A 26,182-nucleotide genomic window follows, 5' to 3' on the forward strand; every position below is an offset into this window, starting at 1 on the left:
GAAGGGTGCGTGCAAGGAAGGGTTGCTCCTCTGCCCCGTCCCTCTCAGAGGCAGGGTTTTGGTTCGTCAGTCGTGTGGCATTTTCATGGTTTTATGCTTCTCTGATGCCCACCCTTCATTTGTGTATGTGTGCATACAGGACACGGAAGTCCTTAACACGGCCATTCTGACGGGCAAAACGGTGTCTGTTCCAGTCAAGGTTGTTGCCGTGCAGGAGGATGGGTCCGTAGTTGATGTTTCAGACTCCACCGAGTGCAAATCGGCTGATGAAGACATCATAAAGGTAAGGCACCCACAGGAGGTGGAGAGTGGAGTTTTCACCCCTTCCTCCTCCGCCACCACCATATTGGGACCTAGCTCCCATTCGTGATTTTGCATCAACCAGTTGTTTTACAATCGTGGCTGTTTCTGCGCTGGCGGGTTGTTTCTACTGCGCGATGAGGAGAGTGGTCTCCAGAGGTTATGCAGGGCTAGCACGTTTCCATAGACTGATGTGGAGCCATTTGTACTGGTGTGTTCCATATGGGAGAGCGGACCAGGGATGCTGAAAGAGCAGTCCTAGTCTTTCTTCGCTGGCCAGCCAGTGCTGATGAGAAAGGACGTGTTGTCTGATACATCCCACTTGGGAAAAGTCAGCTCCCCACACAGGGATCTTTGGTTTTGTGTGGCTTTTCTGCATCCATTATTTAATAGTCATAATGCAGTATATTGTAACAGTGTGCAGCAAGGTTTCCTACATGTTTCTGACTGCTTTCCAGTCAGGAATTTCTTGTAAGTAAACATAACAGAACTGTACCAAAATCTGGATGCGCATGACAGAGAATAGAAAAAATAACAACCATATTGCAAAAATTCTTAGAACGAGAGCTGGGAGCTTTTAAACAATGTTGTGGTTTGGTTTTTTTTATAATACGTTCAACGGGTTCTCCCTCCCTGACATTGAGATGAAAATAGCATTAATGTGACTTTATCAAGACATGGACTGCATGACTTCTGACACCATTGCACAGCTTTCAGCTTTTAGCTCATTATTATTTCTAAATAACGAGCATAAAAGAGGCATTTTTGAACGTCTTTAATAGGTTTATTTGTTTTATTATGTGGTTTGGGGGTTTTAAATTAACTGAAGAATTGACTACAATTAATTCTGTATAGGGGTGGGGTTTTTTTCTATTATTTACGAATTTCTTAGGGTAGTCCTATAAAGGTAGTTTCTTTGTCTCAGTTCCAGGAAAGTGCAGTATATTATATATAAATGCTATGAAAATAGGGCAGTATAGTCACCCTTTTTATATAGTAATCCTGCAATCTGTAGATCTTATGATAAACTCTCTCTCTAGCTTTCAAGAAACAAGTTCCTCCCCATATTCTAGCTGTCAGTTGTGTCATGTGTGAATGTATTCCAGACCTCAGCACTTCTTTAAGTTTTCTTCAGATTGCATTGGAAACCCACATCCTTTACCTGTGTACTTTGAACCTATGATTATAACCTCTTTGTAAATAAGACTGCAAAAGTCCTAATAGATAGCTTGTACTTTGTCAGATAAATTTTCATGTTCTGGCTGGCTCAAAAATTGCACACAGCATAGCTATTTATTTTGAAGATGATATGCTGGAACAAAAAATTCACCTTCTTATTTTTGACAACTCTGAATAATCTTGTTACTGATTTTTGGAATAAATTACATCCTCTAAAACAAAGAAAATTTCATTACATTTTAGGTCCAACAACAAATTCCTTTGCAGTTAAAGAGCTTACAGAGAAACTGTACATTTTGTAGAAATTTCCTCTTTCTGAGACATATAGGTAGGTGAAAGATGACATCCATTTGATCCTAGGTAGCTATAGGAAAGGCAAGATGGGTTTGGGCAAAAGCCATAGTCAGGCAACCTCTACTTGCTTCCAACTTTTTTCATTAAGGTTTATCTCCATTTAACATGAAGGCAAACCATTCATAAATAAGATTCAAGTGCCTGGGCAGAAGCATGTGTGCCATTATAGCCTCGGAGAAGTTGTTAGCTTGGGGCTTAGTTATACAATAACGATGCCGAGCAGCTTCCAGACCTCAAAGCATTTTGCAAAAGATGTCAGTGTAATACTCTCTTTTCATGAAAGTGACTGTTCCAGTGTTTAGCCTCAGCAGTGATGGAATAGGTCTCTTGAGTCTGTGCTCTAGCTTCTGTATTTTCCCTTATATATCAGATGGGGAAAGAAAAAAAAAAAGACATTTTCTGGAAACCAAATTTCCTTGAAAGTCCTTACCAGAAGGAACATGAATGAATATCTTTGTTTATGACTAACTTTATTGTCAAAGCAACAGACTCTTGATAAATTTTGCTATTCTTTATTTGCTGTGTACCATACAGCTATTATCTGATTAGTGGCTATTATTTATCAGTTCACAATGAATTGTTCATATTATAAACTCAAGCACCGCGTTACATATCATCAACATATTGCTGAGACCGTCTTTTCTTCACACTTCAGAAAACCAGATCCAGATCTAAAAGATGGTGTATGGGGACTTTTGTTTCTATTAATTGAGTTTCTAGTATTTCTAGGACTTGTTGTAGTTAGAGAATACTGGACAGAACTAGAGAGGAAAAGGTCAGGAAAAGGACTCCTATTCCTCTTCCACTAATAAAATTAGGATCTGCAGACATCAGGGAGATGTTGCATTTCAAAACACTGCCTGTTTAAAGTCCATTTAGTTCAATCAGCAGTTGTCCATATGGATCTCCTGTCAAAGCTGAGCATGAAGTTGTTCTGGTTCCCAAATTTAAAAAGTCCCCTGAAGCTGGCAACTAAGTAAGACTAGCATGACCTCCGTGAGCAGAGACAAGATTTCCAGTTGCAGCTGTGGATTTATACATTTCAAGAAAGCAAAGCTCTTGCCTTTTGACCATCTTCCTTCCTTGCTTTTTCAAAATGGGTTGTATTTCTACGTGGAATTAGACCTGCTCCAAAGCGCCTTCAAGTTGATGAGTGTCCTCCCATTCCTTTCAGTGGTCTGGATAGAGCAGACCAAAACACAGGCAAAAATGCTGCACAGGTTTTACAAGATTTGCACTATAATTCCCCCTTTTTTTGGTAGTGACTAAGTTGGGTATAAATCAGGTCTTTATTTGACTGCTCTGTGAAATTACTTGGGTATCAAATCACTGACAGAACAGAATGCCTCTGGGACTCTATCCCAGACCTGATACCCAACTCTAATATATTGACTTAATGAACAAAAACAAGAGGTCTGAATGTGGTCTTCACTGCGTTCATCTTGCCTCATCTTGGTGATATAAAATGGGAGTAACGTTATTTTTCTGAAAATTACAGCATCCTTATAATGGATTTCAGTGACAAATTACTGAGAGGTACTCTCAAACTCAATGCTGTTCAGGCATAATTTTTTAACTGGAAATATAGGTATTGGTTGCAAGATCGAATCCATAACGATTAATTAGCTGAGTTAAAATTTAGTACAGGGTTTATGTGCCTATATTTTTTCAGAAAAATGCATATTCCCTTTACAAGCCCCTTTGGTAAAGTCAGTATTGACTTTGCTTCCAAATTTTTGTTGCCTTTTCTATATAGGTGGTACTGCTAAACCCTCTAATAAGAGATGTCAGGCATTTTGGATGTAATTGCCTAATCTTAAGCTTCTTTTCACTGTTAATTCTGCCTTTATTGTTTCTTTGTAATTGGAGAGATATTCATATTCTTTTGGGCAGAACAGAGTGTTGCATTCTTAACCTTTTATTTCTGTTTAATGGCTAATGATTTAGTAGACAATTAATGAGACAATTCTTTGATCACTGCTGTAACACCATTATTTTCAATTAAGACACAGTGAATTGAAGCTAGCTTAAATAAAAACAGACCTTGGCCCAGGCTGTTATGTATTTATACAAAACATGCTTCTCTGGGCAGCTACCTAGATATCACCTTGATATAAATACTACTCAGAGATGGTCAAATAGATAGATGATGTACAAGTGATTTATTTGTAGGCAGGAGATGTGAATCTTTCCTGTCCTAAGCCATACATTCCCTCAGCCTAACGGTTTAATAGCTTCCCAGCAAGAGAATATTTCAGTCCACATTTTTCAAAGCATACCTAATTAGTGGTAAATACAATGAAACACACCTATTACTTTTTGACCTTGCATTTTCCGACCTTAGCGTGACTTGATCCTGAAAGGAATCTCACAGGTAAACTTGCTCAGTTCAGCTACAATCCCCAGTCCCTACAATTGCTGGTCCCTGCAGTTGGACCCAGGTCGTAATACTGACCAACCATTTTAACTTGAACTGGCTATCCTCTAAAAATTTTTGATGGAAACATCACTGTAAGTCAGTGAAACTCTTATGTTTATTCCATTATTGAAAAGGAACATTTAATGCTGTTGGCATTTGAGGGAAAAGACTGGCTTTATGATTAAGGCACTGAAATGCTTCTCAGCTAATTTCCCTAGCTCTTGCTGATTTCCTGTGTGACTATGGGTAAATCACTCATTCCCCTTGGAATCTCGCGTCCTTATCTGCAAACAAGGTGGAGAAATACATCCTCTTCCCACCCTCAGCCTGCCTTATGTAGTTTCTGAAGCTACTGTTGACTCTGAATGGACAAAATCCTTATCTCCACTAGAGTCTCATTAACTTCAGTGGTCTTCTGCCATGGACTCACTTGAAGGACTTCTCTCCCAGTGTCCCGCTTTTCCTGCAAACCACAGCTAAATAGGGTTGTGAAGCTGAAAAGAAAGAAGTGGTGGAAACTTAATAGAATTTATGCACAAATTATTCAGCTACTCTGGTGATGGGCAATACTGAGAGATAAGGGAGCTGTAGGCATGGTGGGATAGCCACGGGGCCTCAGTCTTCACAGGTGGGAAAAAAAAACCTTGAAGAAAAAGTTTAAATTGGTTGTACCGTGGCAAGGGCCTCCTACGCTCATCCATCCTGCCAGGAAGTATAACCACTGCTGAAGTTTTGCTGGCCTGTTACAGTGGGTTTCACTTGCTCCCCACTGGCCTTCGAGCCACAGTTAGAGGGAAATAAAGAGTTAGACCAACATCAGTGATGGAGGAAACACCTTCAGATGGTTGTATTCCAGAGGGAAGTCTAACCTGAGGGGCTTTGGCACGGTCAGTCTTTACGGCTGCTTAGAAGCTCCAAGCAAGGTCCATGCACTCCTTTTTCCTCCCTGTAAAAGTGCCTTTAAAAGCCTGAACCATAGTAATTTCACATGAAGAAAAATTCTGAAAACATTGTAGTTAGGTGGTAGTCATAAAGATCGCCTGCAAAGCAGTATCAAGTGAGGAAATTATAATGAGGACAGCTTCTTAGTCCAAATGTTTATCTCAGTAGTGTACAAATGAAAGGGAGACAGCTGCCCAATTAATTCATTCTTAGATTAGTCATACTTCCATGTCCTTTGCAAGTTATGCAGAAATTGACTGATGTTTCAAATTAATCTCTGCAGTAATTCAAATGGCTTCCATGAAGTTACACCATGGACTAATTTAGCCTAATTTTTTTGGAACAGAAAGGGCCCTCAGTTGAACAGAAGGGAGTCAGAGGGCCTCACCCTACCCCTTTCTGCCCATGTGTAAAGTGCAATAGAAATAGGCTCAATGTGCCCAGGCAGAGGCATACGTTAAGAACAATGGCGCTTTGATAATATACCATGAACTCCGTCTGTGCGAGAATGCACTTTTCTTGTTAGCTTGCTAGAGGAAAGTACTTCGATGAATTATTTTTCACCTTTTCATAATTTCCTGTCTAATTATAATGAAAGTAAAATTCAAACCATTCCTACCCCCTACTTTTCTAACACAAACCTTATCTTGCACTCTCCGTAATTAATGTTAAAACAATAGAAGACCTAATTTTCCTAGCAGCAGTCAGCTAGGTTTTATCTAATGTGCAGTAAAAATAGCGTAAGAAAGGCAGGAAAGGTAATGGCTGAAATAGATTGAATCTGAGGAAGGTTCTTCCCTCTTCCAGACAAAACGCAGATGAGCAGCTGAGGACCTTACTCAACAACCTGGGCACAGTGATCTCTAACCCCAGGACAGTAACTGCTACAAGGAACCACGGGGGGAAAAAAACCAGCGGAAAGGGAGGGATACTGTGGTTCTCCAATTTAGATTACACTGAATTTTGGGCAACAATTCCTTGCTGAAGACTCACAGCACATTCTTAGGACAATTTACAGAAAGAAGTGCCTGCCTGGAGTTGTTAAATACAACTGTTTGTGCAGGAGCTCTGAAAACAAAGCCAGAGCTCGTAATTTGCAAGTTCTGCAGCTGCTTCGCCATTAAAGTATGTGATCAAGAATGTAATGTACATAAAGCGAGGCCAATCTTATTTCTCCATCTATCGTATTTTTGAGTACCTATCACTGCATTACCTAAGAGCTTTATTTTGTGGTCACTCGCGCAGAAATTAGCTCGCTCCAGAAATCCGAACTCTTTCTGGAAGCAGTGAAAATACTCTCTACTTGTTTATATGATGGATTTACTTTGGTACCAGTCGGTTTATTACACAATTCATTTTGAACTATATCTTATTTTTAAGTGATTTTTTTCTTCAGTGCTTCTGAATGGTTCAAGATTGACAGCCCTGGAGGCTTAAGCACTCTGTCTTGCCCCAGAACAGGGGACAGGTCGGGGCTGCAGCAGGCAGCTGTTCAACTAGAAAGCTTTTGAAGTGCGAATATTTAATTTGGTGAGTCCATCTCCCTGTCCATGCTGTCCTTTTAATCTCACCTGATTAGTGCCAGTGAGTCAGTATCATCAGCTCCATGAAATCAGCTGTTAACAACCTCAAGTCACTGTCAGCTTCATCTCCATCCATCTTTGGGAGCTGGGAGGTAGCAGGCTCTGCAGCCCATTACAAAGCCCCTGAAATAATGACTCCCCTGATGCCTGGCACAGGCAAGAGGTTCACAGCAGTGAAGCATTCCTCAGCCGGACACAAGGATTACTTAGGAGGTGAGGATCCTGCTTGGGACTGAGGAGTTCTGGTTTACCTCTCTGCTTTACTCCAGACCTCCTCTGTGAAGCTGCTGGTCTCTCAGTAGCAGCACAGTGATGGTAAGGACACTCCTGGCCCAGCAGGATTTATTGGCAAGACGCCTGTGAAGACTCTGCGTCTTGTCTTTCGTATCTGTAGACAGATATGCCTAAGTTAGAGCAATAATTAAATATCACTGAGCTGCTTGCAATTCATCAAACTTAGAAATTAGAGCTTCTTAACGAGTTCTAGTTATTTTGGCCAAAAACCCCAGCCCCTTTGCCCCCATACAAAGTTCACCTTTATGAGTCAGAAGAGATAGGCAGGAGAGTACAGCAGATCTCTCTACAGTATGTCAACTGTTGAGTTCAGGATTTTGCTTTTTGTTGAAATATCAGAGGTTCTGACATTCAGGTCACCAGATTCGGCTAATTAGTTTCCTAGCTAGACAAAGTATGAACGGAAAAGAGTAACATAGCCACTTACTGCATATTAAAGATTTATCTTAAAACCCACTCTTGTTACACAGCAACAGGTTGAAATGTATATTGTTTTGTGATCGTGCCAAGCTAAAACTTTGGGTCTAGAATCATATTTGCACACAAACCAGCTCCATGTATAGCAATAACGACGCCAATGAGGCAATCTCACAAAATCACATATTGAAGAATTAATATTCTGTACATAGTACACATTGTACACAGTTTATAGCAAAATATATGTGTGTATCTTCCTGAAGCTATTTTTAAATGCACACAGTCTTCAAAGCCAGCTTGAGAAAACAGTGTTTTGTCTGGGAGAGGCTCCGTTAAGAACAGACCATGCCGACATGTGCAATTACACAGATTTCGGCAGAGATGCTTATGGTGTCTTCCAAGGGACCAGCTGCTGCTTCAGAGGAAGAAAACAATTCTATGGCTTAGCGTTTGGCTGCTCTGAGAGCAGAAATGCAAAGGGCATGGATCCCAGTCCTGGGAAACAATCATTAGCCTGAACCGCAATATTGCTTAGGATAAACTCTGAATATTTTATACTAAGAGGTGCAGAGAGTAAACAACTCGGTCCAGGCTCAACAAAAGCAAACTGTTGTCAGGAGAAAATGACAAACTTCTGGAGGCTTCTTCTCCAAGTTCTGTAGGAGATTAACGCTGCTTTATAAACTTTAGTGCAGCTGGCCATTCAAATATTTTAATTGAGGATGCGTGAACCTCATGGATTCCGAGGCTTTTATACCTCTTGAACTATCATTCTGGCTGGGCAAATTAATTCAGATTCCTATTGTCATCAAAACCCCTGGGGCCAAAACGTTCTCTCAGCTGAAGTCATGCAACTGTGTGAAAGGCATTGGAGTGACAGAGGTGTTCCAAAGGGCAAAATGTGCTCCATGTGAAAGTTAAAACAGCCATTAGCTGTCAGCCTCAGGTTGAGAAAAAGTCTTTATCTTCCGCCCTCTTCACTGATGTGATAGTTGAGAAAAGTGGGATTGGGCAGCAAATGATGCTTTCTGGTGGCATAGCATGCCATTTTAAGTAAGCAATAGTGTTTTGGGCACCCAAAATGTACGTTAAAGTGTGCATACAATGCTGAACCCTTCAACCCACAAACAGGCTTTATTTCCAGAGAACGTTGTGCTGAGGCAGCTCGGCAGCGATCGGCACGCTCGGCAACCAAACCTTTGCGTTCCCCAGGCTCTGTGGGTCGCAGTCGGATTTCCAATGCAGCTTGAGTATATGTTTTTGTGGTTTAACTTCTCCACCTTGAGTATATGTTTTTGTGGTTTAACTTACCCGCACCTGTGTTTCGATAATGTGCTCTGAGATGCATTCCCTTGAGATACATAATTGGAGTTGAGGATGGAGATGATGAGGCTGACACGCCACCGTCATTTTGAAGTGCAGTTAATTTATTTGACATAAAAAGCACCTACCGTTGACATTAACCAGCTCTCTTTCTCCTCTGTGGTAGAAGGCGTTTTTGTTCTTGCTATGGTTTTAATTATTAATATTTTTGCATTCTCATCATACAGAATTGGAAATCAGAATGAAAACTATTTTGCTTTCCTTCATAGGAGCAGCGACAAGAGGAGAAACAGCATGTAGCTAGGCAGATCTGTACCTTTGTACATCACGACTGGGGTGTGTCTGGGATTTGGAGGGGAATGGGGAAAATCCAGCCTTAAAGAATAAATACTGGATTAATGAGTTGGACGACTCATTAAGGATGAAAGAACAAAGTGAAGTTATAAATGGTATTTCTTTTGCCATTTGCATGGAAGATATGCACTGGGGTGTGGCTTTTCTCTCCTTCCAGCTGCATTACCCACTCCAGTGAGAGTGCCCGTTGGCATCAGTGGGAGCAGTGGCTTCGGGGTTAAATGAATGGCAGGATTTAGCATTTTGTTTTGTATTGTGGATTCTTAAGGTCTGATTTATACTAACATCACTGATTTATAGTAACCGAAACATTCGCTCCCACATCAAAGACTTCCTTTAATTGCTAGAGAGGTAAGGAGTTGCTTTTGTGAGTCGAGTCAGGCTATTGGAGTGTGGTCCAGGTGTGCCTTTAAAAAAATCAAAAGTCTCAAGCAGTGATTAAAACTTTCAAGTTTGCATTTGTTCAATAGGAAATAGAAACGAAATCTGTCACCTCTACATTTTACAACTCCTCAGTGGGGCAGATTTGGAATGCTGTGACGCTCAGCTGGGGAATTAAGCAGCTTTCCACTGAATTCAGTGTGAAAATGAATCACTGTTTTGTTAATATTAGGTTGTTTAATTTTACTCCTTTGATGAATTTCTCTTGAGGAAAAGCATTGGAAGTGCTCCGCGATTCTAGAACAAGCATATTGCTTGTGTGTTTCTGTTAAAATACTCAGCGGTTGGCACCAATAATGCCATCTCCTCGAGTCCGTGCCCTGGAAGACAAACGGGAACTTCAGGCGCCTTAGTACTGCCGCTCCAGACAGCTGCTCAACGTTTTTATTTTACATTTGGTACGGATCTGATCACAACTGTATGGCAAAAACGTGATTTTGTTTAAAAAGTATGGCAGTTTAGATTCAAAAGCATACATGCGGTACAAAACCAGATTCCCTCAGCAAACTGTGAGGCAATAAAATACTGGTGCATATAAGGCCATACGTGTAGATACATATATGTATAGAAATTAATAGATGCGTGCAGGGGGGTGCGTATAAATGCCCTTCTCGTATATATGTACACAGACAGACATGGTGACCGTGGTCAGTAGACATATGAAACAAAGCCTTTGCTTGGAAGAGTTTACAGCAGAGCCTAATACTTTTCTGACATTCTTCTGCATTTTCTTAGCCTCTACACCTGCCCTTCTTTGCCACGTTTTTAAAATACAGCCTCCAATAGGCATTTTTACAAACTGGGTTTATTCTGTCACTCCATGGGCAGCACAGCGAATCCCTCCACCCCCAGCGCTTTGATCCGCCACGGCCTCCGGAGCTGTGGGAAGGGTGGGCTCCACGCCAGGCCGGGCGGGTTACCGCTGTCTCAGCAGTGGTCTGAAATGGGGGTGCAACCGCTGGGCGCCTGCTCTGCTTTTCCAAACGTGCCCAGACGTGGCTGGGTGACACGTCCGGGTGGGAGACGTCCTGAGAGCCGGCGTTTGTAATTCGCACAGGGAGGCACGGTGTCCGGAAGAGTGAGTGATGTGTGCGGGTGGTTTGGCTCGATGGGAGGCAGGCTTCATAAACGCAACCGGCTCTTTTAGAGGTGAAACGCTCTGTTCATCCACTCAAAATGGGAAAGTCAGAGCCTGCAGGGATGCTCTGACCAGCAAATGGGTACCACTGCGAAGATGGCAAAGTCAGGCGGAGCTATGCTATATATAGATGTATGTATCCCTCTGTATAAAATCTATGTGATACACATTACAGATATTATAATGCTTACTCCTGGTCTGGTTTTGCTCCCATAATAATTGTGCAAACAGCCCCATTTACTGAGTGAGAGTAGGGACTACTTGTGTGTGAAGCATTGCAGGATATGGCCTTCGAACACTGTAAAAATACATTTTAGCAGCATGTAGTCAGCAGCTAACATACTCTGCAGCTCCTTCAAAGCGAATTCCAGCCTGCTCCTGCTAGGAAGCACCTGTGATGTCCTATGGGCTGAGCAACACAGTCCTGCCCCGGGCTGGAGAATAAAACCTCCCTTAAACATGAGCCCGGATCCGCAATCTGTCATGAGCCAGAGAAAAGGATGTATTGTAATAAACAGGGGAATAACAAGCAGAGATACATAAACTCTTGCAAGTATCATGAAAAGGCTGGAAAATGCATGTATACTTCATTGAAGAAGATTATTTGGGTGTTTATTTGAGTTGCATGCATTTATTATTTGTGGAGTGCTGGCAGCATACTCAACCCTGTATAAAAGTGGTGTGGACACAGTGCCTACCCTACGGATCTCACCGCTGAACAAGAGTTACACAGGGCTTGCTCTAATATAGACATTCTGGGAGGTAATCCTTTATTGAGTTACTTGCACAAATATCCAGTGCAGCTTAGCAGTGAGGAGGGGAGTGACATTACCCAGGGAACGGAGAATGGAGATTGCCCAGCAGGACTGCCAGCAAGGGGGAGTTCTTTCTTTCAGATGCATTGTCAGAAATGATAAGTTCCTAGCAGGAAATGCTATCTCCTATTTATATGCTTTATTTATTTCCTCTTTTCCAATTGCTGCTTCTGAGATTACTCTTTAGATTTAATTTGCAAGCCCCCTCCAATGGCTCTCAGGTTTTCTTCTGAAAACATAAGAGAAAATCCATAAGACACACAGCCCTTCCTTAGATCTCTTACACTCAACGTTATCCACTGCAGAGCAAAATTAATGTATGCCCTTCCTCATTGTTTTCCTTCTTAATTCATTTCTTTCTATAGAGGCTCAGCAAGCGCCAATTTTCCAAGCGAGTTTTTAATCGCCTGAGCCCAGCGTGATTACTGTCTTCCAATCTAGTTTCCATTTGATGCAATCAGTATTTCAGAATACAATGATTATTTTTTTTTTCCCCAAAACTGAATGCTATATGGCCAGCTGATGACACTTGGCTGCAAAGAAACATAAAAAACTGACAGCGCTGTGTGAAAGAATATAACCTTTGATTGTGAGGTCTTCCCCAGCCAAGTGCATGAAGGTGATGTGAAAAGGTTTCCTAAGATGGGGCACAAAGAAATTTATTATTCCGATACTAAGAGCATAGGCTGGGGAGGCGAGGAGGGAAGGAAGGAGAAGACGGGAATGCAGCGTGCTGAAGTATTTCTCACTGCTGGCATGTTTGCTTTGAAAGGGCCTTTCAAGAGTACGTGTTGCCAGGGGAGATTTTCTCTCCACATCTTTTATTGCCACCCCACAAATAAAAGATTTCAATATACCAATACTGGAAAACTGCAGACTTAAATAGTCCCTGCCACGTAGAAGCTGTAGCCTTTTAGATTTCCCCAACCTGCAGTGAGTTGCATGAGAGATTATCAGTGTAAAATGAGAAAATCCTTCCTTGGAGAAAATCCTTCACTGCTGTGTTTTTAAGCACATTTGTGCACTATAATTGCCAAGCAAACATTTGCAAAATTACCGAGTGAAGATCAGGACCTGAGTACCATAAGCGAGGACAAAGTAACGCTGAAGCAAATAAAGGGTAGAAGGGAACCAGCGGCTGCAAGTACAGGGCTGCATTTTCCTGAGAGCAGACTGCCAGAGTTGTGTCTCCTCCTCACAGCCTTTCCTGCAACACCTCCTGCGTTAGCCTCCTCCTGCGGAGGTCCAGGGCTGGCTGTTTGTCTCCTTATGCAACGTAACGCTGGGAGGAAACCCCACGGGTGCAGCTGCATCCTAAATAATTGCACTTAACCACGGTGAGATGGGGAAGATCCAGCCAGCACCCTTACAGTGGAGAGTTGAGACACTGGGAGGCTTCACTTTTGTGCTCTTTGTTTACTAGCCAATGCCCACAATGTATGGATGTTTCCCCGTATTCTCTGTGGATACCATGCAACTATAACTATTTAAGTTACAGCTTGTTTGTTTTTTTACAATGTTGTTAGTGAGTATGGTTGTCTAAAGTCTAGTAGACAGCCATTTGCTAAGGCCTTCTGTTCTTAGCAAACTTGACAATGTGGCTTGTTTAATCGCCTTATGTTATTATTGATATTTTCATTCTGTGTAACTAATTCTGCTGAGGAAAAATATATTATTGCCAACTTTGATCTCCTTAATTCTTGTAAGAAAATGCCTCCAGCTTCTCCCCATTTGAAGAATACACAGACGGTTTTGTACAGGAACGTGACTCCATGGAGAAGGTTGCTGACATTGTGTGAGTGTCCGTGGGTCAGAATGGGAAGGGATCCTATTTATTTTATTCAGTGAGACTGAAGAGATTTTGAAGGTGGCTGCTGCTGCCTGTCTTCCAAATAATTATTTTTCTGTCTGTCACTGGGAGTTCGGAAAGAGCTGCAGCAAGCTCAGGGAAAAGCCTGAGGTACCTGAAAATGAAGGTGATTCTAAATAAAGAAGGCTAGGATGAGACTGAAAGACAAGAAGAGAACTAAGGAAACCTACATGCATAGGAAGTCAGTATGATAAAGCATGCTTTACAACCCTGTCTTTATATTATCCAGTATATATACATATGAAAGAGTAAAGTTCACATTGCTATTTATTAAACCTTTCTGACTGGCGCTCTTGCTGGTCCCTCTGGTGACAGTGCCAATGCTGGCAGCACGTGGAAATATGAACTCCTTTTGTGTATGGCTGGTCTGCTCGCGTTATCTTAGAGGCTCACTGGCGTTGCAGAGAAGCTGACATTACGCTCAGTGTCTTGTCTTGTATGTGGGCAACACAAACCTTGGAGTCCGGGAAAAATGTTTTGCCCAATGCATAAAGAAGGTGCTCCAGGATATTGCCTCCTTCACAGTGGACGTAACAGGTGGGGAAGAAATTCAGACTTCTGTGTTACCTTGTTGAAAACTAGCAAAAAAATCCAGCGAGAGGCTTGTCTCAGCCAGACTTGGATTTGGGTGTGAAAGTTTAGCAGACCAATTGTTCGGTGCTTGTGACTGGCGTTGGGGCAGGATGCATCTCCGTCTATTTTTGATGGTGGGATCAAAGGGCTCCTAAAATAGCAACTGTCAAATAAGTTTTTATAAGAGACTTTCAAAATCCCCAGTCAGTGTTCTTACTCAGTCTGGGGCTGGGTTAGCAGGGTACCTGCACTAGGGCAAAGCACTTATGCCTTAGATAAGGTATATAAGGTATAAGGTACCTTATATAAGGTATCCTGAATCTGACCGGAGCAGCTCATCCCTTCCCAACTCCCTAACTCGGTGCAGGACATTGGTGCATCCGTGCCTGACCCCTTTGCTGCAGCTGCCGCACCGTGCGAGTGCTGCTCCCCAGGGAGGCAGGGGAGAACCCACCAGTGCTATCCCACCGTCGCCAGCCGAGTTGGCCTTTTTACCTCATGAGAAATGCACCCTTTGTACCAGACCTTTCCCATGGCTTCCAAAGACTCTGGCAGCGCCTTTCAGGTACTGTAAAGTGTGTGAGATGCAAGCCGCCAAGCGCAAGTGTGTTTTCTAGATAGCAGCCTCTTGAGCAGCACAGGAAACCAGAAGTGTGTTTTGGTTATTCTAGTTTGAATAAAATCTTCGCTGAATAATCCCCTTGAACCTGAGTGCATAGCTAGAAATGAAGTGGACTACAGATTGGCAAGGCAGCACGTATCTGCACAAGAATGGCCCTTAATGCTGAATCAATAAGCGCAAATGCCCTGCATTGAACAGGAGTTCACTGAAAACTGGTGACCTACACCAGCTGCAGAGACTGTCATGTTAGGCAACAAGGAAAGCAGCAAAGTATAGAAAAGCAAACATCTTACTACCACAAAAAAGGGTGCTCTTTCAAGTGAAATCAATAGGACTATATGTATGACCTGCATAAAACATGAGACTTTAACAGAGTTATTTTAGTAAACAGAATCCAATAGCTCTGGTAGCCACAAACTGTCTTTAGAGATGCCTGCTGCAGGGGGATGACATGCTATAAAGAAGAGATTATTGGCAGGCAGAAATAATTTCCTTTAAACTCATGAGCTCCCCCCTCCTTGAAAGTCTGGAGTATTCACATTTAAGGACCACGTCAGTGGTGAGAACCCTTGTGTCCTTTTTCATGTTATCCTTTAGCAAACAGAAAATAAACTGCACATACGATAGTCCCTGGTACCTGCCACACTGGCCAAAGTGACTTTGACGGAAAGACTCTTGGCTTTATCAGAGATCGGTGCGTGTGCAGGAACGCGTTCTCTCTCCAGCGTGTCCGCAGGCAGGGCTCCAAGCTGGGATGCTGTCAGCCCGGCTGCCCGAGCAGCGTAGGCAAAGGTCACAGGAACGTCGTGACTGCTCAGTGATACAGGACATCCCCTAGCAAGACAGGAGGTTTGCGGGAGAGGTTCCAGTTACACTAGAAGCTCGAGAGCTCGTCTTTTAAAGGCTGTTTTGATAATCCTTCCTTAGGTGTTGAAATTTCCTCAGGCACAGGGGGAGACACCTCCCTTGTGGCTGCGTATCCCACTGGATCGCAGGCGTCTGTGCAAGCGTAGCACGCCTTTTGGCTTTGAGACACTGGCTGTCCAGCTCTTACATGTCTCAAAAGGGCCATCTCAGGCACTCGTCACCAACATAAATGAAGAGGATGTGGGGATCTCACTCTTTTAAGCCCCTTTTGAAAGTCTTTATGTATGGAGAATAGAACAGATAGGGGAAGCCACATAGCTATAAGCTCTAAGAGCTTAAAACGAAGGAAAAGCTGAAAAAGAAAAAGCAGAAAGAGCGAGCTGAAAGGGAAGAATATGTAATCTATCAGAATGAGGTGAATGGACAGAAAAAAAATGTATGGTTATTGGCAGCAAGCGTAGTTAAAATCCCAAACAAAACTTCTCTAAGCCCTCCTTTGCCGCAGAAGCAGGAGATCAATGCGAGAAACTATTTGAAGGTTTCAGGATGAAATAGGAAAGGAAGCCACAGAGGAGGAGATGACAGCTATCCTATCACGGCATCCAAAGTGCACTTGCAGCGCGAACATTGTAAAAAAAAAAAAATCCATGTGATGTCAGCTGAGAAGCCAGTATTAAGAAAACTCCAAGAGCAGTGAAGAAGAAAGGGAACATGAATTTCTTGAAGAAAATAAAGGCAAAATCTAGTGAGCCTTCAGTGCTGATTTTCACAGAGAGTATAAAACCACAGTACAGCACGTGGTACCCTGTGGGAGGGATGCCTGGGATGCAATATTAGTTCCACAGGACTCGTGTTCTGTTTGGGCAGAAAAGTGGCAGTCATAGCACTGCATTACATTGTCTCTGCCTAACATGTATGCATGGGGAAGGAGGTGTCTCAAGAGAACAATAGTACAAAAGAAAAATTATGCATTAATTAAAAAATGAAATCTGTGCTTCACATTAACTTGGTTTTTGTAACTATAGCAAGCTAGGAGATGAAAGTAAGGTAACAACCCAGGATTTCATGTGAAGGTAGTTCCTGTATTTGTGGATGGAATGCCTCACATCTGGATTGCACCTCTCTGGTTGTTCAGCTGATTGCATCCCCCTGACTAAGTCTGCTTGGGACTGGCAGTGTGACAAAAACTCATATAAAATCTCTACTAACTTTAAACTAACTAGTTTGGGTCACAGCCATGGCCAAGAATTCATCTTGGGCTACGTGACCCAAGCCCGCAGTACATGTCATACATGTAAAACCGTAATACATTTTTACCAAAACCCAGGCTAACTAATGTACAGCTCGATCAGGTGCATTTGCCAGTGCTGTCAACCTGCTTTGTATTTCCATTACCTAGCTAGTTTATTTCCATTTTGCTTTCCCTGTCTCTTCTTCTAGGGATTTTTAACATGGGCTTTCCCTATCCCTTTTTCTAGGGATTTTTAACAAAGCACCATTTTTAATGGCATTGTTTCCTTTTCAGACACAATCTGGAAGTATTGTCTTTTTTTCACACTGTCCAGATCTTCATGCATTCAGGAGCACTATGTGTGTAACAACAGCAATAAGCTCAACAAATTTACTGTCTAAACACCTGTTTGCCCCAGTGTTCGAGCGACTCGCAACTCCGCCATCATTTGACCCTCTGAACGGGGAGCGGCAATGTCCCTCTCCTGCCGACAGGCATCAGCGATCTGGTCTAGTGAAGCTGGCGGGCTCCTTCCACGCTGTACCGATGGCAGAGGCTTTAAACGGACCCGTATTTCCTGAGGCCCACAGCAGAGGCTTTTAGGGAATATGTCTGGGTGATTAGGCAAATGTGGTGTCATTAAAGAAATAGGCACGATGAAGACAAGCAACCTTTCCTGGTTTGCTCATCCTTTGTTTACACTGCTGATTGAATAGGCTTCCCATTAAGTCCATAATGCGCCTTTAGGCTTTCTGGTTAGGAAACAGAAATCATAACGGCTAGTAAGAGCGCCACATGGATTCATATGTTTTCTGTGATTCCAGGGTTTGGGATATATTTTTATGTTGTTTTCGTAGCTTTTACATCTACTTGTCTTGTGATGAAGTAAATTGGTCTAACTTTAGGAAAAGAAAGAAACCTTTTTGTACTGTTCCCATGTTTTTTACATCCTTTGACGGTGGCATGTTTTTCTTTATCCACACAGCCCTGAGGGAAGATGTTAAAAAACAAAGAGGAAAAATCCAAAAGTACAACAGAAAACTTACGGCAGCACTCTGCGGTTTGTCACTTACCTTTCATGCATGAGTTGGAATGGTTATTTTTGCCCACATTCAAGGGGGTACTGGAGAGCTTTACAGATCTATCTTGGCATTTAGATAGAGTTCATACAAGCACATGCACTGGGGCTGTAGGGGGCGGGGGGAGACTGAAGAACACTCATTTGTAGCTGGATTTTAACAGGTTCTTGTTTGGTGAGAAAGAAGCTCAGTCCACCCAGGTCATGGGCTTTGGAGCAAAGATGATCCAGTGCAGAGAGCAATGGAGAAGTCAGGTAGCTCTACACTGATTTTTCTGATAACTCAATCTCTGCCTTTACCTTAAAGTCAATAGCAAAGTATTGATTTTGATAGGTCATGGTTTCTGAAGAGCTCTGTGGAAAAAGGTAAATTTTGTGTCATCCAAAATGTAGGCATTTTGACATTTGTTCTCACTGCGATTAGCAGGTTTTAAAAATTATCCTCGAAAGAGAAAACTCTGTGGTCTGTTATGTGTTTTGCAGACCCTAGTAGTCCTTAGGTCTGCAGCCCCCAGCACAGTCTTTCTGCTGTGATGTCTTGGACCTTTGGACCTGGCAACCCCGGGCTGCTCAGGGCAGGGCCACCTGCCCAAAAGCTACTTCTGAGCCACACACCCTGTGTCCTCAGGGCTCCTCTTCCATTTGAGGGTTTTAATAAGCTGTGTTCCCTTCTTGGTAAAAAGAAGGATTATGACAGTTAATTCTCTTTATAAAATACATTGAGATGACTAGCAGAGGACCTCTAGAGAAATACAAGCACCGTTCAGTGACTTGTGGCATGTATGTGTCATGTGGGGCTGAATTGCGTGTTTGAGTGGTAATGTGTAGGGAAAGATGTCATCCTTGACAATGCCATTTCCTTAACACTGTCCTTTGCCCACGGTGGAAGACACGTAAAGGTCAAAAGCTCCAGCATGCTAATGAAAGAAGAAAAAAGAGGTGGGAGGTGTTAGCAGGAGATGTCAGCGTCCCCTTAGTCCTGCAGACCCTTTAGATAGAGAGCACTTACACCCTTGGTGCGTGTCAATGAAAAAAACATTTCCATTTTCAATACAATAGTATTCATTGCTATCAATGCAGTAGCCAAACATTTGTATTACAGTTGCACCAGGCATTTTCTTATTCTGCTCCGCATAGATACTCTAGCCAAGAAGTGCTGCTTTCCCCCTTGTTGGAGTTCAGATTTATTGACACAATAAAAGTCAAACAACAGACAGCAACAGAGCAGACTTCACCCTGAGCGCTCTCCCCAAATGGGGCTGCTCCTGCAGGATTTGTTCTGTTCCACTCCCTGCTCCTTCCCGCACCAGAGGGACAATTCACTCCTCTCCTGTTCCAGTTGGAGAACACAAAGGCAGCTGCTGCTGTGGTCAGATCAGATTTTTCACTCTTGTAACTCATGAGCTATCTGTAACCCGCCGTGACCCAGCAGCAGTGCAGCGCTCCCCTGTGTGGGTAACCCAAGCGGAGCTTTGCCCCAAGGCACCCTCCGGCTCCGGCTCCGTTGCCTCCGAGCCCAGAGACGCTGTTCCCTCCACCCTTAAGCTTCCCTGGTTTTTACCTTGGATTTCTCCTCCCCCAGTCTGGCAAGAAACCTTAGCTAGGAGTAGGAGGATTTGCAGGCGTTCAGCCGTCAGAAACAGCGGGTTATATAGGGGCCTGTTTTCCAGGGATTCCATCTGGCTGAGGTGCAGCTTATGTAAGTATGGTATAGCAATCCCTTTGAATTTATATGTAGATTTTTAAGCTGCTCAGCTGAGGCTGTGTCACAACTGAGGCATGCCATCTTCAGCACGATCTTAGATCTGTTTATGTACAGAAGCAAATCCAGCACTTGGCGTTAAGGAGTTAAGTCTCATGATTGTGTCATTCTGACATTAAAGAAAGATGAAATATTTTCTTGGAGAAGATCTGCTGTGTCATTCAGTCACTTCCCGACAATTTCAAGAGCCCCGAGACTGTACACTTGAATGGAAATCTGGCCATATTTTTCATACACTGAGACTTTTTTCTTTCCAGTGCATTCATCCTAAAGGCCCTCCCTCTCTTTCCCTGAGCGACTGGCCAAGAGTATTCCCTGCAAGTTATCAGCCCGCAGGAGCACAGCTCCGCGTGGGCAGTCACCAAGGAGACCGCACAGCACAATCCAGCAGGAAGCTCCCAGAGCCAGTGCTAGCATGGGAGCTGGGACATCCAGGACAGGAATGGAGATGATGGGAAAGAGCAGAATGCCCCTTTTTAACTTCACCGTCTGCTCCTCTGTAGCCGATGAACATGTTTTTCTCTCATTTTCCCTGCGCTGTGGATAAAGCCCCCTGTATTGTTACAATACTGCCGTCATTTAAAAAGTGCCTTTTGCTAAGCACAATGTATAGGAATACTGTAGTTACAATACTGGCCCTACAGGTATACACAAACCCTCCCTCCAGGCTAAAAATCAGGTTCAGAATACTTTTGGGGCCCTTTTGGAGCCCATCTGTATTTCCTGCTTTTAGGGAGTCCACATTTTTAAACTGTTCGTAGTACCCACTAACAGCTAGATGCTTTTTTTCATTTGAAAAACTAAGTTTAGTTTTTCCCTGACTAATATGACTCCAGGATGACTCCAGGAATGGGAATTTTCATAGAAAGGACCAAATATTCTGAGTGTTGGGCTAAAATTGTAGGCATTAGCAGGACTGTAGTGCATGCAGTGCAATAGGGTGTGTGATCTAGCGATGTCTAGAAATTGTTTGACTGCCTTCTGTATGCGAGGACCTTGCACCATGTTTGTATATATCTAAATTTGATTCTTTGAATGACATCCATGTCTCTTGGCTTTTTCCATTTACTGAATAGGGAACTTTCTCCTAATGCCTATCTTCTGCATCATCCTATACTAGATGAATAAAACAGTCTAGTATGGTCTAGTCTTGTAAGACCAGAGAAGGAAGGTAATTTTTTAGGTAAAGGTTCTTGACATTCTCTCCAGATAATTTTCTTGAAGCACTTGGCTGAATGAATGCGGTTTGAGGGCTGTTTTTGTTGGCTGTGTTTGCTGTCTGAATGTCCCTTTTTCCTTTTTTACTAATTAATGAATTATTTGTTGCTCAGAGACTAAAAACTAGCTGGGAAGACTTATGAATGTCAATGCACTAATACCTAGGCATAGGACCAGAGTTTTCTTTACAAAATAAAAGCATACTGCTGTGTATTTAAAAGTTCTTTTGGGATTTCTTTCTGGTTTTCTGTTGATCTTTTGGGATAAGGACAGTGTATCCTTTCATTACTGGGACAAGATTAAAGGCTAGATCAGTGTGGCTAACATTCATGACAACACATTGCTCTTAATTCTGTGTTAAGCTCACAAGCTTTATTACTTGGCTGCCTAGTCTTCTTCTGGGCTTGTGGCTTTACAGTGCTGTTGTAGTTGCCACATACTCAAATTGCATTCATAGGGAAGGGGTGCAGTTGTCCTTGGGTGGGAGAAGCAGCGTATCAGGGCTCCTTTCCAGATCTACAGAGCAGTCCAGGAGCAGCGCAAGGACTTTGTGCGCGGTGGCCCTGTTGTGAGCGTTCTCCTATTTACTCCACGGCGTTTCTGTGCAGCTGGGAAGGGCTGAGTGGCCGGTGTCCTCCACGAGGGCTGTCCACGCTGAGCGGCCTTGAGCTTTTTGTACACTGTGTTGTAGCACCTATGAAATAATTGTGGGAGATGAGGAAATCTGGAGGTGACTTGCATTCTCCAGGAACATCGAGAAACCAGCAGGCACACAAGAGCTGGTTAGCTTCAGCAGTTGCAGCTGACCTGCTGGTTTTTTCCAAGCACACATTATTTAGAAACCTTTATTTCCCCTGTTAAAATTTCATTGGAAAAATTGAAGGATACGCAATACATGAAATTGAACGAATATGCATGTAATTGCTTCTTTTTCTTTTAATTTCATGGAGCCTTAGATCTTAAATTTCAGTCACAGGGATTAGACCCATGAATGATGAACACTAAGTTTACTTAGTACACAGAAGATTACTTTTAAAGCCTGTTATTTTACAAAGAACTTCACTGGAACTGAAGTTATGTTACATCTGCCTGAATATTTTCCTCTCTAACTTATGCGATGCGTAAATTATTCTGTCAGCCTATAACCCCATTTGTGTGAGTAATTCAAGTGGGGGAAAAAAAAACCAGAGGGGAAAATACCTCCACCTTAGCTTTTAGCTCGAACATATGTGTTAGTTTCACCTCATTAACAGCTTTTACAGAACAGGTTCAGTGTTTGCAATTAGAGTTGGTGCAAGAAAGAGCTGGCACCATATGCTGAGGTTTCACCAGATAAATAACTCTTAAGCCCTTGTGGGATACCAGCTGATGAATATGAAGCGCATGGAGGTTTACTTAAACTAACAAGTGTTGGTAATGCCTCATCTGCAGAAGTTTAAGGATCAAACACTTCAGCAAAAGCTACCTCAGACAAGCATGTGCTTAGAATTCATGCTGGTGAGACATCCTTTATCTCAGCACAAAGAATGAAGATGTCTGTCTAGAGATAAGCATGCCTGTCTGGGAAGGCTGTTAGCCCAGGAGAGGTACTGCATCATGGTGACAAGGCAAGTAGAAGCCATGCTGACTTGCATACCAGATTGCTTAAAAGAAACAGAAACTCATGGAGCAAGAGTGGGACTGGCACAGTTTTGATCGCAAAGGGACAGGGAAGCAGGAGATCCTGCTCTGAGCTCTGGTCCATGTGTTCTTGTTATCAACAAAAGTAGCGGCTGAATGAAAAAAAGAGCGTTCCTGAAGCTTCCCCAAACACAAACTATGCGAGATTCAAATGAGCCTGAACCACATGAGATAAGTTTCATGTGCACCTGCTCTTCTGCATCCTGGCAGTGGAACTGCTGCTTTATCAAGAGATAATAGCAGTTTGTCTAAACAACTTGAGTATGATGTACCAAAGAACTTCTGCCTCTGAAAAAACACTGCCTAAAAATCTCCCTATTCTAAGCTTGTGTCACATTTGGCTGTCATTGCATTACAATAGACAGTGAAGTCCTCGCATCCTTTAAAACTCCTGGTCTGAGGCCAGTAAATCAGTAGAAAGTCTCTCATTTACTTCAGCGAGTGTTGGATGAAACCTAAAAAAGGCATGCTCTAGACCCTACTAGTTACATCCCGTTTTTTCTTTCACACATCAGAGTCCTATCTGGTTTCCCAACTGATTGTAGAAATGTCTCTGCTAAGACCAACAGCAACACAGCCACCACTATCTTTTACTCATTGGTATCAAGCATCATTCATTCTTGTGCGGGGGGAGCTGACGTTCCTGATGGATCAACCCCTATCTATTCCAGGTACTGTGAACAAAGACATTGTCTTATCTTCCAAAGACACCAGTGTCTTAATACGACCATTGAGTTGACTTAATGAAGATGATCTCTTTTTCTTAATCCGCACATGATAAATCTGTGGGGAGAACAGAAACAGTAACTGTTAATTCCGACAGAATTCCTCAGCTTGGTTTTTGTAGAAAAAGTGCAGTTAAAAGCTCAGCTGGTTAGTAAAGGAACTTGGTACGTGGAGCAGAGAACATTTTGGTAGCCACCATGTACTGCTATTAGCTGCCCCCCAATCACTTCCAGTATTCACTCTACATAATCAAGACGAATGAAACGCCAGAGCATCTGCCCTTCCTAGCAGCTGCACCACCGCCGTGGATGCACAGCAGTTATTACTGAGCCTGAATTAAGTCAGGCCGAGCAGCAGGCTGGAGGCTGAAAGCACACCCACCTTCTTTGGTCCTCCTCTTTCAACCTGTGCGCCCGCCAAACTTATCATCTCCAGCAGGAACGCCCCTGTGCGGCATGCCGGAAAGTGAATGCAAGCAGCTGCTCTGCACCTGGGACTGAAATCCTGGCAGATCTCATGTGTTGTTTAAGAATTTTGCATAGATCAACAGTTTTTGAATAGTGCACACTTCATTCAGTACAGCAGGTTTTTAAATTCTCATTGTACATTCATGGATCATTGCACCTTTTCTAAGCCACAGCAATTGTCTCTATTGTTAAACCAAAATGTTAATGTCTTCCATGATGTCCTTCCCTCTAGTTCAGTGCATTTCAATGGGGGTTAAAAGGTCACAACACTCTAAAACTTCAAATACCCATTCACATCATTACAAGCTACACCTAGTCTCATCTCTCTCCTCCCCCAATATCCTGCTTCCCTCCATCAGTAGTGTTAAATAGTGACATCTACAGAGAAAATGAGCAGAGGCTTCTTCGATAAAACAATAGGGAGTCACTAACTCTGTTGTGCTAATTGCTGCTGAGCTGCTATTACAATGTTGTCCGTGCGCAGCTCTGTGCATCTCTGCAACTGATAATCCCCTCCACAAGCCTATCGCTCAGACCATCGTGGGTTTTCTGGTCTCTTGAACACACAGCACTTCACTTTATTATCTGGTTTTCCAAATCCTTGCCTTCCTGGACAAAGGGTTTTCCTTTCAATCTTGCTTCTAACTCCTCATCATTACATTTCGGGCCTGAGTATATTACAGTTTGTATTTCGTACCACTGCCATAATAGTCTTCAGAATAAGCCCCATCTGGCAAACAGAGTTACGGGTACTGTTATTATCTGCGTCTGTAATGTTCTCTGTGCGGCTCATTGTAGCCATGGGGATTGTTCTTGGGGACCTCGAACTGCGTCTGGGTTGGGCTGAGTGCTGAAGCACTTGTGCTCCCACTAACTCCCTCCTAACCCCGTTCAAAGCAAGTGATTGTCAGATTGCGCTTCTGTCTCTAAGGAGAGAAACTTGAAATCCAGACATGAGTTTTGAATCTCCCACCTTAGTCCTTTAGAACAATAAAAGTGGGAAGAATGACCACTACAAAATGGTAATTTCAAAATGGCCTGGATTTCCCAATGGATCATTCCTGTGGTTTTGGAAATCTCCACCTACCTGGTTAAATGCCTGCTAACCTCTGAAACTCTGGCCTTTGATGCTTGATCACCCTCCACTTAATTCAATTGGATTGACTTCAGCAGTTGTAAATCAAGACTTTGGGTAATTAAAAAAAGAGCATGTGTATCTGAAAATAACTGACCCAAACACAGCAGTATTCTTGCTGACAGATGATATGATAGGCCTGTTGTTACAGGATACCACACTGCTGGGGGGGCGAACAAACTTTCCTGCCCCAATCCACATTTCCCCAAACAACGAGATTAGGGATACCTCTTGTTTCAGTGTAGAAGTATGTGGTTTTCTTCTCAGTAGATGTTGCAATTTAAGACTACTTAAGATGAAGAGCATTGGAAATGCTTCACGGCTCATCTTGACATATTTCACTTTTTACATTTTCTCCAGTGAAAGCTGGTTGAAGGGGGGAGAAAAAATAATTATATTTGTATTTGTAAGTATAGCTATTGGATTGCATTGAATCATGCGGTTTGTATACTGTTTCTGTGTAACATTAGTATTCACTGATAAGATGAAAAGCAAACACATATCAAACACATGGGATGGGGAATACTTAAACTCTTGCTATTGTTTCTAAGAAGGAAACAAACCTTAGAATATATCTTGAGGGATTCCTATAGCCAACACTTCTATCTGAAACTACAGCAGCTATTCCAGAGAACAGTACTTGGAGAACTGATTTACCAATAAAAACAAATTAACGTGAAAAGAACGTTTCAAAAAATGACACTTCCAAGACTATCTGCGCATGTCTAAAATTAAAAGGGAATAAAACGTCTGTTTTCATTAGTTTCAATCTCAGGATCATGTCATTTGCCATCCTTTACTCTGTATATTCTTAATTGGCCTCAAATTGCTTGGAGACAATATCTGCAGACCCACATAATTAGCTGGGGCAGGGGGAAGCAGGACTACTGCCAGAATGAACTGCATAAAAAAATCCCTGCTTGTGGAAGAGGCTGAAAGAAATGCATTGCTAAGCCTAGCAGGCCACATCCCGTGCTTTGAGACCTACAATGCAAGTAGACGTGGCGCTCTGGGACATGGTTTAGTGGGCATGGTGGTGTTGGGTTGATGATTGGAATGATGATCTTAGAGGCCATTTCCAACCTTAATGATTCCTAGTTTTTACTTGCATTATAAATAATCCAGCCACCAAGCCAGGAAACAGGAAATTGCTAGTCTACCCTTAACTGGTTTAGTGTGGACTTGGTAGTGTTAGGTTAATGGTTGGACTGGATGATCTTAAAGGTCTTTTCCAACCTAAACGATCCTATGATTCTATGACTGCTTTGGAAGTTGCACTGCATTGCTGCGTGTGTGTCAGAAGCAAGGGCGATGCCTCACCTGGCCGGGTCCTGGTGGACGACGCGACGTCTCTGGGCAGGAGTCCCGCGCAGCAGGGTGGCCGCCTGTACAGG

The 26,182-nt window shown here is 42.8% G+C and overlaps 1 protein-coding gene across 1 annotated transcript in view; it reads left to right on the forward strand.

The window, feature by feature from the left end:
• Positions 1 to 26,182, forward strand: part of TMEM132B (transmembrane protein 132B) — a 254,167-nt gene that overhangs the window by 209,203 nt on the left and 18,782 nt on the right. Inside the window, exon 5 of the mRNA XM_075718748.1 lies at positions 140 to 283. Within this exon, the coding sequence (XP_075574863.1) occupies positions 140 to 283 (144 nt within the window). The remainder of the gene's footprint in view (positions 1 to 139; positions 284 to 26,182) is intronic.

The sequence above is a fragment of the Pelecanus crispus genome, chromosome 11, assembly GCF_030463565.1.
Source record: "Pelecanus crispus isolate bPelCri1 chromosome 11, bPelCri1.pri, whole genome shotgun sequence".
NCBI classification, from domain to species: domain Eukaryota; kingdom Metazoa; phylum Chordata; class Aves; order Pelecaniformes; family Pelecanidae; genus Pelecanus; species Pelecanus crispus.